Source organism: Notolabrus celidotus, chromosome 1, assembly GCF_009762535.1.
Source record: "Notolabrus celidotus isolate fNotCel1 chromosome 1, fNotCel1.pri, whole genome shotgun sequence".
In the NCBI taxonomy this organism is placed as follows: Eukaryota; Metazoa; Chordata; class Actinopteri; order Labriformes; family Labridae; genus Notolabrus; species Notolabrus celidotus.
This window is the reverse complement of record NC_048272.1, coordinates 18,771,490-18,788,292: the sequence shown is the minus strand read 5'-3', so window position 1 is coordinate 18,788,292 and position 16,803 is coordinate 18,771,490. Positions and strand designations below refer to the sequence as shown.

The 16,803-nt window shown below is 39.6% G+C and overlaps 1 protein-coding gene across 3 annotated transcripts in view; it reads right to left on the bottom strand.

The window, feature by feature from the left end:
- The window catches only part of LOC117816302 (membrane-associated guanylate kinase, WW and PDZ domain-containing protein 3), a 247,899-nt gene that overhangs the window by 40,065 nt on the left and 191,031 nt on the right, over positions 1-16,803 (bottom strand). For all 3 annotated transcript variants that reach the window (XM_034688509.1, XM_034688524.1, XM_034688517.1), the window contains exons 5-8: positions 14,136-14,304; positions 10,134-10,213; positions 6,942-6,999; positions 3,097-3,203 (exon numbers count right to left, since the gene is read on the bottom strand). In XM_034688509.1, the coding sequence (XP_034544400.1) occupies positions 3,097-3,203; positions 6,942-6,999; positions 10,134-10,213; positions 14,136-14,304 (414 nt within the window). The remainder of the gene's footprint in view (positions 1-3,096; positions 3,204-6,941; positions 7,000-10,133; positions 10,214-14,135; positions 14,305-16,803) is intronic.

The window sequence follows — 16,803 nt, the reverse complement described above, 5'->3', positions numbered from 1 at the left end:
AAAATCGTATTTAATGTGAGTGAACCAGAGAAGACAAGGCTCATTTCAACGATATATTATTGTTTGAGGCTACTTGAAGGTTGACGTGTTCAGCTGACCTTGTATGAAATAATGACGTTCACATGGCCTCCTCTCCCTGGAGAACATATTTATCACATCACACTGACTAAAGTGAGAGGGTTGTTTTGTGTACAGAGCATGATCCAAAGTTATCAAACTACAGTTATGTTTTCTGACAGTCTGCTGATGTTCCTGTCAATGTCACGTCTCCAGGCTAGGTGAGTTATTATATTTCCTACCCTCATGTGTCATGTCTTTTGTTTCTTCTTTTATTTTGCACTTATCCTTGTCTCTCATTACGGAAACTTCACTCCCTGCACTCCTGTGTTTCCCACATCTGTGATTACCCTAATGTATCTCACCTGCTTCTCATTGTCTTCACTCCCCAAGTGTGTGTAATCTCAGTGTTTCCTCTGTTCTGTGCCAGTTCATTTTGTACCTCCATGTCAGCGTTCCAGCGTTCTGTCCTTCATAAGTCTTTGATGTTCAACCTGTTTAGTGATTTTTTTACTCTCTGCCTGTGTTGTTTTGGATCACCTACGTACCGACCTTTCTCTGATTATCTGGCTTTGAACTTGTGATCACTGTTTGGAGTGTCGTACTGTATTTGAGTCCGGCTTCTTGGCTCAGTGTGACAGTCCAAAGTGAATAACAGTGAAAAAAACATTTTCAGAAAACCCAAAAATGTCTCATTTTGTTGCTAAATGTCATACTATGCAAATTAATACAAACACTATGAGGGATAAAAGATGTGCATGTGTCTTTTAGAGTTACTCCAGTTTAATTTATCTTCTTCTATTGTGTATTCATAATTTATGATCCTATTTCCTCCTCTCACTTACCAGATTGTTTTGTTTTTATATTACCCATAATGTTTCAACATCTATCCCAACCAGTTAACGTATATCAATTTGAAAGTTAAACTTTCCCCCGTTTTGTATATTAAATTTGCTTGTGTTGGAGCTTTTAATTTATTAATTGATTTACTTACTTACTTTCTTCCTTACTAACTTATTTTATACTTATTTAGTTAGGGTTGCAATTAGTTTGTATCACAGTAACAAGAAAGAATTGCATTTATAGTGATGATCCCTATATGTCATTAAAGGGACTGCGAGGACTTTTCATGTTGTTTTGATTCTGGTGATGAAATCAGTATGTTTCAACGTTTACCCCAACCAGTTGACGTATATAAGTTTGACTGATAATCAGCTGTTCTGAAAGTTAAGCTTTCTTCTGTTTTGTATGTTAACTTTGCTTGTGTTGGAGCTTTTAATTTATTAATTGATTTACCTACTTACTTATTTCTTTTATACCTATTTGGTTAGGATTCCTTCAAGAAAGTATGAGGGCAGTGAGGAGTTTTCATGTTGTGTTAATTCCGGTGACCCCTCTGGATGAAATCAGTAGCGTTCTTCTGGGATGAAGACGACATTGCCCATGAGCACCATCACCCACTGTGGTAAAAATCTGGCTGTTATCAAAGCGTGCATTTTGTCAAGAAAACTTCCTGCAGGATGCAGAGTGATGAGGTCATATGTTGAATTAAGCTACATTAAATTATAAACTGTAAAGTAACAACGACTAAACTCAGATTTATTACCGTTAGCTTACATATGGTGATCAGACATAGTTTAACGTTACCCGTCACAGCCCCGGTGTTAGAATGTGACCTCTGGTTTCTAAAAAACTGTCTGAATAACGTAAATATTCACACGGTTTAAGGTTTAAGTCCTGTTCAAAGCCAGTTAGCTCTTTAAGCTAGCAAAGCCTGGTTGTAGAGTTTCTCCATCTGAAACTATACTGCAACAGAAAACGTACCTCTGTTTGATAATCCTGCTCCAGTACCAGCCATGAAGACAAAACATTATGTCAGAAAGAAATCTTAAGCAATAAAACTCCTCCTTTTTGCTGACTTACTCCCCACTGCCAAACTTAACCAACAGAGCTCTAAACAGAGACACTTTAGGGTGAGTGCTGAATATTGACTCCGCTTTTTTCATGGAAAATCCGACCAGAACACAGGTACTAAAATCCGGTGTAAAAAAATAACCAGCCTTGTGGCTGAAAATCTGATTTATATAGGTCATGAAGAGGCGTCAGTATGAGAGAGAGACTCTTTCAAAATCAGTGAAAAACTCCTCACAGTGCCTTTAACTTTTATCTTTTACAATATTTTACACTTTCAACACTTGTTTTATTTTATCTCTGAATTAGTAATTTGTATCTTCAACAGTTTTTGTATTGTTTTTAGCTGTACTTGCAGACCTCATATCATTTTTAGTGTTTGCTCTGTTTCTTTTATTGCTGTTTTACTGCTTTTTTTATGGAAAGTAATCTATGAACTCTGTTCTTGAAAAGGTGCTATAAAGATAGAAGTTATCATTATTAGTAATATTGTTAATCTTCCTGGGGTCCATAAAAAAAAGAAGAGATAATGTTCAAGATTTCACAGTAGGCAGTGGAGTCATCATGGAAGTTGTTGAACTATAGGGATGCTTCACTGGGTGTTTGATTTTATTCTAAAGTCGAGTTTCGCCACTTTTGCCCTTTTGTACAAATCCCCTGTGGGAGAGAGCGAGAGTGGCAACATGTTCTGTTGCACATTATGTTGATCAGAATAAACAAACCTCCTGGTGTTACAGCATCTTACAAAAGATCACTTTTTAATTTTGACTTTGTGGAATTTCTTGCCTTGTTGGTTTTATTCAGACAGACGGTGTCAGTCAGAGAGCAGGTCAAAGTCACCATCGTTAAACATGTGTTTGCATGTCTCATAAACCGGAGGGAGAAATAAAACCCATCAGGCAGGGTTCAGTGTGTCGTCATGCCTTAAAAGGTTATCATCCTGCGTGTTAAGCAGCAATATGGAAGTCACCGATTCTAATGTGTTGAAAAAACTAATACTGAGTGTCCTTTCATCAACCCCTCTGCAGTTGGAAAATCCAGAAGTTTTTTTCTGGCCAACAATCCAACTAGAGTAGAAGTTGAAGCTGGGGACATGTTCTGCGGTGCTGATTTTTATTATTTTTTTACCTTGGGAAGGTGCTGCAGCGGCTTGTTGGATCGCAGCCGTCTCCTGGCTCAGCTTCTTCTTTGCCTCCAGGACCGGGTTCTCAAACTGGGTTTTCTGGTTGATGTGGCTGCAACATATAGATTTAAGAGAAGTAACTCGCATACTCAAACACACACACCTCTGACTTATTGAGCTCACTGCACCATTTCTTTTCCAATTAATTATGTATGCACCTCCACTGTAAATGATTTTCTAATCGAGGGAAGCTATAGTGGCTCCATTATAAATACATTCATAAACACAGCTACAGTAAAGGGTGGCTCTCCCCTCCTTCATGTGGGGACTACTATGGCTTTTAGCCATTCAATATTGTAGGAAATGAACATCCTGTCTGCCAGCAACATCCTGTTCCTCTACAACATGGTAAACAGCCTGTCGTGCCCCCGGCTTAGAAACCACAGCCATTGTTTTACAGTGAGCTCATTTCGAGGTAAAATACCGGCAGCAACAATCAACAATGTGTTTTACCCAAGGGAGAGGTTCCGGTGGCTGGTGGTGAGGCTTTCAGCAGTCTGACTGCCTCCTGGTGGCTGGCTGCAGTATAGGTCAAAAAATCTGTCTCCCCCATTCATTTGAATGGGGGAGCAGTCAAACTTTAAAAAATAAATACACGTCGTACGAATGTTTCTCACATCCGTATGCTGTGGTGATATGTAGTTAGTATTTCACTGTTTTGTGTCCAAGGCCTCTTTTTCCTGAAAAGTTTCTTTTTCGTTAGTTATTAGAGTTTAAAAAACAGGGTTTTACTTCCGGGTTTCCTTTGATTCACAGCCGCCGTGGAATGAAACTTCAAAGGACACACAGCGTCTTATGACGCAACGCTGTAGGGCGGAGCTTATTACAGTGGCTTCACAGGCTCTGGCTGCACAATGGCAGCGCCTAGGAGCGGGATTTTTTGGCTTCAGAACCGTACAACGGGAAGAGGCGGAGCAACGCTGTCAATTTTTATTGACAGTCTATGGTTTTACCATATTCACAACGAGCTCATTTCCTTTCAACACTCTTCTGTCGATATCAGAGTGGGTAGCTTATCAGAGTGGGTAGCTTATATAATGCTGTTATAATCTAAGTAGAATAAAAGTATCGAAGTTGATAGTTATCATTTTACAAGCTCTCAGATTGGTTCAGATTTGGTTTCACATTGGTTTGCAAAAACTTGGTGGGACAATGAGCCATATTTGAAGTTTGAACAATGCATTTGGTGACCCCAATGACCCTGTCAGACAACTGATGTCAGCCACTTCTTAGCTTATATATTACTGTTAGCTAGGGAGTGGCAAATGCTGAAACTCACTGGTTGTGTTAGCTTTAAAGCTGTGGATTAATTTGAGACTATGGCGAAATCTTTGTGTTTTCAAATGCCTTTGTATCAAGCAATGTTATTATTCCCTTCATTCCCGTTGTCACGTACCAATCAGAGCTACTTCCCAACCCTCTGTCCTGATTGGTTGAGTGGCAGCCCCATTACGTCACCTTGATTGGCTGGGAAGCCACTACTTCCTCAGAGAACACGCACAACAATCTTTTGTGGGCGGGGTTACGACAGCAGAGAGAGGAGGGGTAGTGTTGACATTCGAAATTTCTCTCAGAACTGATGTTTGTATCACGACTACCAACAGCAGCTAGTGGCTATAATGTTGGCATTCACCTGCTACAATTAGCTAGAGAGTGGCTAAATGCTATAATTGACTGAAAGTTTAAGCATTTAACCGCTTGTTGTATAACTTTGCTAGAGAGCTTACATTAACTGATCGTTTTAGCATTCAGCCACCAGTTTTTTAAAATTTACTTTAGCTAATGCTTCAATTAACTGAATGTGTTAGCATTTAGCCACTCCCTAGTTTTTCCGTTAGCTTAGGAGTGGCTGTTTGCTAACAATGTATAGTTTTAGCATTCAGCAACTACTTAGTAATTTCTATTAGCTAGATAAGAGGTACATGCTAACTATAATGAATTTGTAAGCATTTTGCCACTTCCTAAAATGTTCACTGTTAGCTAGGGTGAGGATAACTTTAGCTGATAATGATGAAACTGAGCAGCTTGTGTATACTGCCATTACCCAGAGAGTGGCTACTTGCTTACATTAACTGATGATGTTAGTATTTAGTACAGTAAAGGGTGATTTATACTTGTGCGTCGCCCCTACACAGCAGGGGCCGACGCGGACATGAGCACTACATAATTGTGCGTCGTTGTGTTTGTGACACGCAGCAATTCTCCACCAAAACGAGGGCAGTGCAGTCTCTCTGATAACCCCGTCGCCTGCTTCCGGCCCGCTACGATCTCTGTTTACTTTTCCACAGTGATTCAGAGCGTGTTATGTTAATCTACAGTTGATACATGTTGCTGTTTATCATACAGACGTGATAACATGAAGAATAAGATAAGATAAGATAAGACATACTTTATTGGTCCCCCATTGGGGGAAATTCTTTTGTAACAGCAGCTTACAACTCGGGACAGGGGAATACAACAATGTACTAACATAGTTAAAAATATATAATAACAATAATGATAGCAATGAAAAAGGTAAAATAGAATAGAATAGAATAAAATAAAATAGAATAAAATAAAATAAAATAGAATAAAAATAAAATAAAATAAAATATGACAACTATTAGAGATGTATACACACTATGTACACTTCTATCTGATGAATAGATATGTATTTTATTGCACGTATACAATTGCACCAGGTTATTAGGTAATAGATTTCCACCATAATTTACAAATAATTATTTAAAAATCCTACAATGTGATTTCCTGGATTTTTTTTCTCATTTTGTCTCTCATAGTTTAAGTGTACCTCTGATGAAAATTACAGACCTCTCTCATCTTTCTAAGTAGGAGAACTTGCAAAATCAGTGGCTGACTAAATACTTTTTTGCCCCACTGTACATTATGGAGCTGCGAATTGAGCTACTGCTGTCTTTAGCACAATATGCTCAATAGCTGTTAATATGGCTCCGGATTTGAACTATTCTCTTTTCAGTGGCTGATCCATAAAGAAGAATTGAGTAGTAAATGATTTATGACCTGGAGAACAACTGTGGAGCTAAATCAACTCAATGAGCTTCCTGGAGGATGACATCAGAGTAAAATGTAAATGTGTTGATTTTATCAAACGGTCCCAAGTTTTTCTCTCATGACACATCCACCAAGGAGGGATCCTGTCTGAGCAATAAAACAACACAACACATGCGTCATCACAACAGATTGCTCCCTCTCCTTTAGCCTCCACTTAAGGTTTCTTTGCATTCTAGCTGAAAACATTCCCTTTTCCACACTGCAGTTACAATGACTGTGTTTCTCTTTCTGCCTGAGCAAACAGCACTGAAATATATATTGCACATACACAAATACATGCATAAAACAGTATGCAGAGATACAGACACATGCTTGTTAGACAATCACTGGCAGCGGCAGGAGACAACAACAGCACAATCAGAGCTGTGTTAACACACAGGTCACTGCAATATTCACCGCAGAGCTTCATTTCAACAACCACTGGTAAGCAACGGAAAAACCTGATCAGAATCCTGAACTACTCTCCCTACACAAGATGAGCAAATTGAGCCATTTGCTACATCCATTTGTTTATTTTTAGACAGTATTGATTCATGCTGGTCCACTGCTAATGTACACTAAGCAACGTAATATGCACTTGTGCTCTGATCCTTCCAGTGAAATGCGTTTGTATGTTATGAGCACCAGCGAGCAACCAGTCTGATAAAAACAATTTGTACTCATGATGGCAGTCAGAGTGGTTGGAAATTACAGATATCAATAAATCAATAAAACTTACTCGACATAGTACGTGCCGTACTGTGGATCGTCTATCTCCTCCCAGCCGTAAGGTAACTCTGCAAACAGAGAACAGTGTGCAGTTGTTTTGTGAGAAGATGCAAATAGAGAGATGAAGATAAGAGTGGCAGAGAGGAGAAAGAGCACAACACTGAGCAGAGTTATGACAAGTTAAAAATAAGTCACTCATAATCTGTCAAAAGTTAGGAAGCAGAATGGGCTGCAATAGTGTTAAAATCTGTGATTCGGCTAAAAATGTGTTCATGAGAATAAAAAACATGGTATCATCTAAAAAGGTGTTTCCAACATAACATGATAAAAAGTGTTCAAAGGAGTTCATTTAAGATCGTTTAATTAATTTCTGTATTGTTTAATATTTTTAATATTTATAGAGCTGATCCTCACGTTGGCTTTAAATCAGAAAGCCTGAAGCTAAAGGCCTGATTCACGAAAGGATTGTGCGGTTTTTGTGTGCAAATCAGCCAAGAAAACATTGTGTTCTTCATTCTTTTTTATTCAATTTTATTTAATGACATTTTTTTAAGTTATGTTTTTTGACATTCTTGCCTTTATTAGATTGGAAAGCTGGAGAGGGACAGGAAATGTGGGGAGTAGAGAGTGGGGGAAGACATGCAGCAAATGGTAGAGGTCTGTAGTTGAACCTGCGACCGCTGCGACGAGCGCCCCTCTATACATCGGACGCATGTTTAGACCTCTAGGCCAACGGCGCCCCAACAATGTCTTATTTTTTTGCATGTGCAAAGGGTGCACCGAAAACTGTGTTGTAGAGTCAGCCTGTTACTTTGCTCTTGTGTTGTTTGCAAAGCCTACACTTCAAAGATCCATTATACAGTCATTGGAAGCAAAGTAAGCACCTTACTTTACAAATCTCATTGCGAATGACACCAAATTCCTGAATACCGGCGCTTACAGCGACACAAAGGTAGAGTGAAATTTTGATGATAACTGTGCAAGAGCATTCAAAAACATTTCTACACTCTTTTCAGGGATCAAGAATAAAAAATAATTCCAATTCTTGATAAATTGAAATGAATCTACCTGTACACAATGCCTCTTAATATTACTTTGACATTCTACTTTTATAATATCAAAGAGTTGAACCAGTCTGAGCTTTGCTGTTATGCACAATGAAGTGTTTTTAAATCAGAATGAGACGCCTTTTCCTACCTCATTCCAGGAAGTAAGCTGAATATAAATTGTGAACAAAATTTGCTTCACATCTATCATGAACAGACATGTAGGTGCTGACAGCTCATCTCAGTCATAAGATGCAAAACAAGAGCAAACTGCACAGGGCTGTAAAACTTTGAGGGCTTTTTTTAAGCTTGAGTATCGCTTGCACAGTTTACTGAGCAAAAAGCATGGGGAAAGGTTGGGCATTTCTTGACATTACGAGTTGCCGCAATCTGTAATTAGTGAATGCACCTATTTCTGCCTTCAACATGTGGGGAACATCACTATTTTCCTCATTCTGCAGCAGTCATGGCTGAGGAAACAAGAGTGATTATTTTGTGAAAGTTGAGAAAAAGCTGTAGTTGTGTTAGAGCAGCCACATTTTGAGTTCACTTTAAATTCCCATTCATCTTTGTTATAATTACTCCCATGGTATTTGAATAAAGTTTGTGAGCGTTCTTTTTTAGTCAAAGCTTCTTTGTGCTTTAAGGCTTCATGGGGGACTTCCAGGTTGTGTAACTTTTGGCATCACCTGTAATAAGAGCGGTACCTCTCCTGTCTTTGCTGACCTGCACACGTGGAGTGTTTTCTCACTAAAAATATCCTTCTGCTGAATGCAGACCATCAAATATATCAATCATTGTGAATCCTTTTGGCAGAAATGTAAATAATAGCCGTGTGTGTGCAATTCTCAATGGCTAACCTGTCGGCAGTTAAATAAAACTTCTTCCTGGTGGTCTTGTATGGTTTTTCAGCTCACATAGAGGCATACGTTTGTTTGATTGTCAGCCCCTCACAGGAGGTTTGGCAGTACGTGAGAAACATTCGATTTATATTCAGCACATTTTATTTAGTGCTGTGAGGGAAATCACCTTTGCAGGTTCTACTCTGTTCCTCTGTTAACATGTGTTGATAAGTACATTTAGTGTCTATAATTCAACTTGACAATAGATGTCAGTAAGGAAACAACACACTGAAGCTCTCTGTGTAATCGTTTCCCATTCTGCAGAGGTATAAAACAATCAGCCGTGAGATTTAACCCATTCAGGAGGTGAGCTACAGAAACAGTTAACCGTGTATTTCCCCCCTTGTCTGTGACGATAAGCATAAAGAAGCGGCCATAAAAATAGCCAACCATAATTTAGTGAACATTTCCCAGGTTTCAACAAGCCGGTCGGCTGGCAGGCCTGATGTACGTCATGCCCTGATGAACATATCAGGCGAGGAGAAGATAGAGAGAGAGAAAAGAGCCGTTCACGCAACAAAGAGCTTTGGATTTGCTTTTCAGAAGCAACACACCAACTCGCTTTCTGTCCGCCTGTAAAAAATCCATTAAAATCCGTCTGGAAGGGTCCCAGTCTTTCAGTGGAGGCTGCTCTCTGTCTCTGCCAGCACTTAAACCCACATTAAAATCAGGGAGATACAGGGGCATGTATGTAATTCCTCAAACACTGTTTGAGATTTCCCCCAAAATTAGGCCACATGACTGTGACGCCCGGGGTGACTCTTAGGTTACACGTCATTTCAAAGAGAAGATACGGTCATGTTTTATCCTCTTTGGGTGTTTGGTTGAATGTGCAAACACGTGAAGTGATGAATCATGGGATGTTGAGAGGCGTCCTGATGTAAATAAAGGTGCAGTAAAGATTCTCTACTCCACAGAGGTGAGAAGGAGTGATGCCCAGATACTTTGTTACTGTACTTACAGCTCTTGCGTGGAGCCGTACATTTCTTTTTCTTATTTTGTACATGTGTAAGTTCACTGTTCATTTATTTAATAGAAACAAGAGGTTCAGTTGTGCATAAAAACAGCCGGTAGCTATCCTTCAGAGGGCTAATGTTTACCCTCATGCTGTGAACACATTCAAGTACTTTTCTACAAACTTTTTTTTACACAGTGAAGTTTTGTATCCATCAATCTTTACTTCTCTCTGAGAGATGAGTGTGTGTACGACCTCTCATGCTTCAAGCAGACCGGCTGAGTGCTGCAGCTACATACCTCCATCTTCACACTTCTCTGGGGGCTTCGCCTTCTTGGCCAGGCGGGGGTCCAACCACGTGGTCACCTTGGTGTTGTGACTGCAAAGCAACAAAGAGCCGCAGGTAAATACAAAAAAACAAAGAGTGGTGCAAGCAGAGAGAGACGAACAAAAGGATGTGATGCAACAGTGAAACAACCTTACCCTGTGTGTAACACACCTTTATCCCCCCTCCCTTCCACAAAGGATTGGTGCATCTATAAACAAACACCTGATCCATGGGTTTACGTCCAGCTGTCATACTGTGGTGTTCGTAGCTACGTGGCCTTTCAGTGGGGAGGAAAAAACCCTCCGAATGTGAAACACGACAAACTTGCTCATCCTCACATGTGTTAAACAACTGGGGTGTGTAATCAGGAGGAAAATCACAATGGTCCTCTGATATCTTCAGAGACAAGTGGCTCAGAGCTAAATATGAATAAAACACACAGAGTTTGCATGCACACACACACACCCACACACTCATAAACACATCCAGGCCTCTGAGGGGAGGTTTGTTTACCGGATTGAGCCACAATCAAAGTATTGATTTGTTTAGCAAGAGAGCTTTACATGTCTTTATATGAGTTTAATAAAACTGAAGAGAGCAGCAGTGGGAAAAACATCTGAGAAGCTTTATTTTCACAATATGTGTGAGGTTTAGATCAATCTACACTCCCGTCACTCAGCTCACTTAATATAGAAGGATTGGTAAGCATACAATTTAACAAATCATTCTTTCTCCCTGTGTTGTTGTCGAGCTGCCGTTTTTCTAATCATGCAGTGAAGAAAAATGATGCACTCTCACATCACAAAGCCATCATTACACACACAGAGTCGAACCTCACCCCTCTGTTGTGCTGATTAGATACTGACAGAAACATTCCTGTTTGTTCCATTATGCATAAAGAAGAGAGTAAACATAAGGCTGCGTACCATCACATTACATAACGCACTCTTTCATTTTTAACACAACATCTCTCACACACCTCCCACTGCAGCTGTAAGATGACATAATTACCATAAGTAAAGAAGAGGATTGCCCTGAATTTCAACTTTCATCATCCAGCCTGTAAACTGCAACAGGGTTTCAGGACCACGTTAAAATAGAAAACAATGGAGACTTTGGGAATTAACTCTAAATTTATGAGAATAAAGTCATAACTTTACAAGAACAATATTGTAAATTTATGAGCAAAAAGGCCATCATTTGAGTCGAGGATTAGCCTGTTTGATATTCTGAAGGAGAAAATCTGGCAGCCTGAGCACGCTTCTGAAACCACTGTAAGTTCTCAGCTGATTTACCTCATAAGATGATCTATGTTTCTTATTTAAGTGCAGGCGGTTGGCTGCACCCCTGATATCCCCCTACATGTTATGTTACATACAATTAACCATAGCATGTTTTTATAAATTCTTCATGATAAAATAAAAAAAAATCTGTTGAAATTACAACTTTATTGTCTTACAATAATGACTAAATTGTAGTAAATTCATGACTTTAATCTTGTAAATTTACAACTTTAACACTATAAATGTATTACTTCGTTCCCTTACAACTTTGTTCTCTCAAATGTGTGACTTTATTTCTCATAAATATACACATTTATTCATGTAAAGTTACGGCTGTATTCTTGTAAAATCATGACTTTATTCTCCCCCAACAATGACTGAATTCTAGTTATTGTAAAACTTAATTTAGTAAATTATTCTCGTTTATATTTTTATTCTTATTCTTAGGACTTTATTATCTGAATATTTCCACTTTACTCATGCAAATTTTTGACTATTTTCTTCTCATAGATTTTACGACCTTTTAAATTTACTTCCTAGATCCTGAAAATTTTATTATTAATAATTGATAGGATTTGTATAGCGCTTCTCAAATTTATGACCATATCTTTACGATGTAAAACAATTAATTAACTCTCTTCCATTTTCCTAATATAACGCCTCTAATCTTGTTAATCTACATACATATGCTTTTAAAATCACATCTTAATAAAAATAAAATTGGGATTTTAAAGAGTATTTAATCTTTTTTTTTTACAAAGAATATGACTGATCCTCCATTGTAATAAACCGTACTACACTTGATCCAGCTGATATTACATTCTAATGTTCCATCATCTTGCTGAAGCAGCTTCTGTGACTCCACATGTTCCTTTTTGTCTCCAAACAACATCAAAAACCCCAAGAGAACCGTTTCCCACAGATGACCTAAATCTCTCACAAATATGTATTTTAATTCGCACAAATAAAAGCAATTTCTTAAAATAGCTTCGCTCAAACAGGAGTCATTTGCATGTGTTGTTGGGAACTTTTCCAAATAAATACACATTTGTTGCTCTAATATGTATTCGCGGCAGCAGGCCGGCTTATTAGGAGTGTCGTGTTCATGGTAATGAGGGAACTCTTCACCCAATGGTGTGGCGCACCGAGGTGAAGTAAACATGTTTTGACAACAGGGTGCTGAACTTTGGCTACATGAGGAATTCTCATGGGTAGGAACAATTATATGTTGATATTTTCTGATGGTTAATGAAACACTGCCCTACTTCTTTATTCTTTATACTCAGTTAAGTATAGACTGTTTACATGAGGCAGGGTGTGGGTTACACACAGTGACTGTATTAAACATTGGACAGAACAGCTACTCTGAGTGAGGTGATCTGTTAGAGCTCCCCCTGGTGACTGCCTGCAGTATAGGTCATAAAGCCCACCCCTTCCATAATAGCAGATGGAACATTGGTCAAACTACAAAATAAAAAATACACATCAAATACATTTTCAAACATGATTTTCTATCATGGTAGTCAGTTCTTATCATGCAGATTTATATGCAAGTTGTTCCTAGAAGTTTTAATTAGTTGATTGATGAGGAACAGCGAGAAGAGTGGAGTCATTTTCTGGTTGAATGTAATTCATCCAGTGATGGACCACACCAAACACCTTCATCTCCTCCCATTGTGAGATGTGAAGCCAAAACACTGCCTCGATGGGCGCTAGCATTTTGCACTGGAGCAGCCACGGCATGGCCTGGCTGGTAGAGCTGAGGGACTGACGTCACACCTTTTCCACTAAACATAACACGCATTTAACTTCCCAATTAAATTCAAAAGATCCAACAGGGCAGTAGAGTCCACAGCAGAACAGAGTCTTGTGTTGGTTTGAAAGTTGGAAAAGTTAAATGAAGTTTGTGTTTTAGTTATTCATTATGTTTTCTGTTCCTGTTCCTCCTCTCCTCTGCTAAAGAACATCCCTGTCTTCTAACATCAAACAACCAATTACAACTCGAAAGAAAAACTTTCACACAAATTAGCATGATAAGAACTAACTGCTATGACAGAAAGCATGTTTGAGGAAAATTAGACGTGTGCATTGATTTTCTAGTTTGCCAGCCTGTCACCGGGGGGAACTCTCCATGTTTTGGCTTCACTTGGAGTAACTGTTAATGATTAATTTCAGCCCATGCACCACAAAAATTGCATCCTGCAAATGTGTATAAAGTTAAATATAAAAGAGAAACACATTTTAAATAAGTGAAGGGTTTATTTCTGGATTTCAGACTACTGAGTGCTCAGGTGCTTTTATGACAGTCCTTCCCTGAGGGGGAAATGCTAATTTTTTTGGGATGCTACAGTACACACAGCAGAATGTTTTTAAGATTATTTTAATAATGTCCACTGTTTGATATTCTGGGATTTAAAAGACCCAAATGTGGTATGATTGCATCATGATGTGTTCACAGTGTAAACAGAGTTGAAAGTAACGGATCTAATCCTGTTCTGCTGATGACTGTTTTCATTTTATATATTCAGAGGCTTGTTTTGAACAGTTAAAAAACTCAGATGGATTTAGTTTATAACAAAATAAGAGAATAAGTCTTACATCCTTGCATGAACCAACAGGACTTGTGTACATCTTCATTGTCTCTGCTCTAAATGGTCACATGACCCATCATGTCAGCATCCTCCACTTACTCTATGAAGTACACCATGCCGGTCTCAGTGTAAGCCATCTCCCAGTTGAGGGGCAGAGGCTCCAGGCTGTCATCACGGGGCAGAGAGCTCCACGTGCGGAAGTCCATGGTGCTGCTGGACTGGGTGTAGCTGGGCACCGCTTTCCTCCAGTCCGCCCCCTCTTTGGGCTCTGGAAAGAGAAAGTGGAAGGGTGGATTATGGGAAAAATATCAGGTTAGACGGAGCAGAAAGTTAGCCCACAGGATCACCTCTGCCCTCCTGTTTTCCTGCTGCGGGGGAGAGAAGGGAGAGCCGATGTCACTCATTGGATTTGCATGTGAGAGATAGTGAGTGTGCGTGTTTGCTCGCCAAAGGGCTGTTTTGCATTTGCATGTGCACACAGTGTTAGTGCTTTTGACTGTGTGTATATGAACATCCCCTGTGGGTTGCAATGATAGAGGCAGGGATTCACACTAGAAAGGGCCATTTGAGCCCCAAGGCGTTTTTTGTACGACTAATATTTTACTGCTGCTCTTCACATAACTTCTTTTGCATTTGTTCATTTTCCTTTAATTTGAAATCGCTCTACAATGAATAAGAAAAATACGACAAAGGCTCCTCTAATTCACTTAGAACTTCATGCCTTCCCTCGGAGGATGTTAAAAAGGGATGAAAAACAAGTGCCTTTCATTCTTTTCTGTTTTATGTGGAGCAACAGAAAATGATGCCAGAGGAAGTTACTCACACAACATAAAAGCGTTTCTGCTTGATGCACTTCCTAAAGATTATTCCACCATTATAATATCATGAGGGGGTACTCCATTCTGATTGGCTGCAGGGTGTCAATTCATCCCTGACAACTAATTTATAGCAATTTATGCAGCTTGCTTTTGCAACAAGCTATCACACAATTACAGACAAGCAGGCCTGAAAAACTTCTGTGAACCTGTTTAGAGAATACGAGTCTTTTTAATTATTCTGATAATAAAAAGAGTAAATTAAAGAAGAATCACCGCTATTACTCACAACACTGAGGATATCCTTTAGTAGCTCTGAACACAGGATGGTTTCATGCTCCCTCTGAATTTACTGGTATGAGTTCACGCATGATATAAGAAGGATAAAGCAGTTTCATGTACTCATCATTACCATAGACTATATAATAAATGGACGCAGCATCCGTGACGTCACCCATCTGTTTTTAAAGTAATGTTTTGAAGCCTATCGTTGGCGGATGCCATATTGGAAATGTTGCTAACTTCTAACGAGCTATCGTGACGTGTGAAGATCAGCTTTTTTGAATGTGTGTATGTGTGAGTGTGTGTATGTGGTTCCCGGTACTTCCGGGGCCAGCCTCAAGTGGACACTCAAGGAACTGCAGTTCACTTCCACATTGGCTTCCATTCTCAAGGCCGGAGGTTGCCGCTCTTTTCATAATTACCTGGCTGTTTTATACTTCATTCTGATTGGTCAGTGGTGATTCATTCTCAACAGCGACACCAGGGACAACCTGATCACACACGTCAAATCAACTCAATCTGCATGAAGGAGTGTGTCACATTTCCCCTCTGCCTGTTGACAATGTGGCAAAAACATTAGTCAGTCCCTCCAGGAAGTTGCAATTTCGCGATCGCAACTATCAACGCAAATTCAACCAATCAGCGCGATTTTTTCGCGGCCTTGCAATTTTATACAATCACCGCAACTTTCTCGCAACTTTGACCAATTACCTCAATCTCAGCCCATGTACGTCATCAGTTTTGTCATCAATTTCACTTCCTAGGAACATAAACATAAGTCCTCACTTGATCGGCACTTTTCAACAGCAAAAGAAGAGAACGGGTGAAAAGAGGGGACGGCAGGCAGGACAAGTGACGTTGACAACGTTGTTATTTATAGATTGAGGGGCTCAGTGTTCGCTTGGTTTCTACCTGCAGCAGGTGTACTTCATTAACCAGCTCTCCTCACCTCCATGCATCTGTCTCATCTTCATTGATGATTTTTTCTCCCCGGTGTGCGTTAGTGACAAAGACACAACCGAGGGACGTCTGTTTAATATTTGAGGTTTGACGTTGTTGCCGCCAGTACCGTAAAAAGCTCTGCATCTACAGCTTGATTTAATCCAGTTTGGTGATACATCAGACACATTCAGTAAGTTTTGATCAACTCCTGGTCAACAAAGATGCAGATTCATTTCAGAGTGCGTGAACTGCCTGTCAAGTGCCTCTGTCACTGCGAGGTGCATTCAGGGACTGGCGTAAATGTGCAATACAGACCTTTCATGGCATTTTTCTGTGAATAAAGAGAATCAAAATACAGTCAGTGGCCACATCAAGAATGTTTTCTAAAAACAACTGTAATTTAGCGTATTTACTTGCCCCTGTGATGTTATTGGGGGGAAAAAGCACAAAAAAAGAATCGCAACTTTCACCGCAATTTTTTCAAAAAGCTGTCGCAAATTCAGGCTTTTTGGGCCGCAACAATCACAAAAAAATCCCGCGAAATCCTGGAGGGACTGATTAGTGTCAATCTCAGGCTGGTCTTGTGAGCGGGGAAAGTAATGACAATGAGCGGACACGGATGTGAGAGCAGCCTGAGGAGCTACTGGACCCCAACCATCTCTGATAGGGTACAGTGGAGTGACATCCTGGCCTGGGGTCAGTGGTCAGCATGGTGCAGTCTGTGGCCT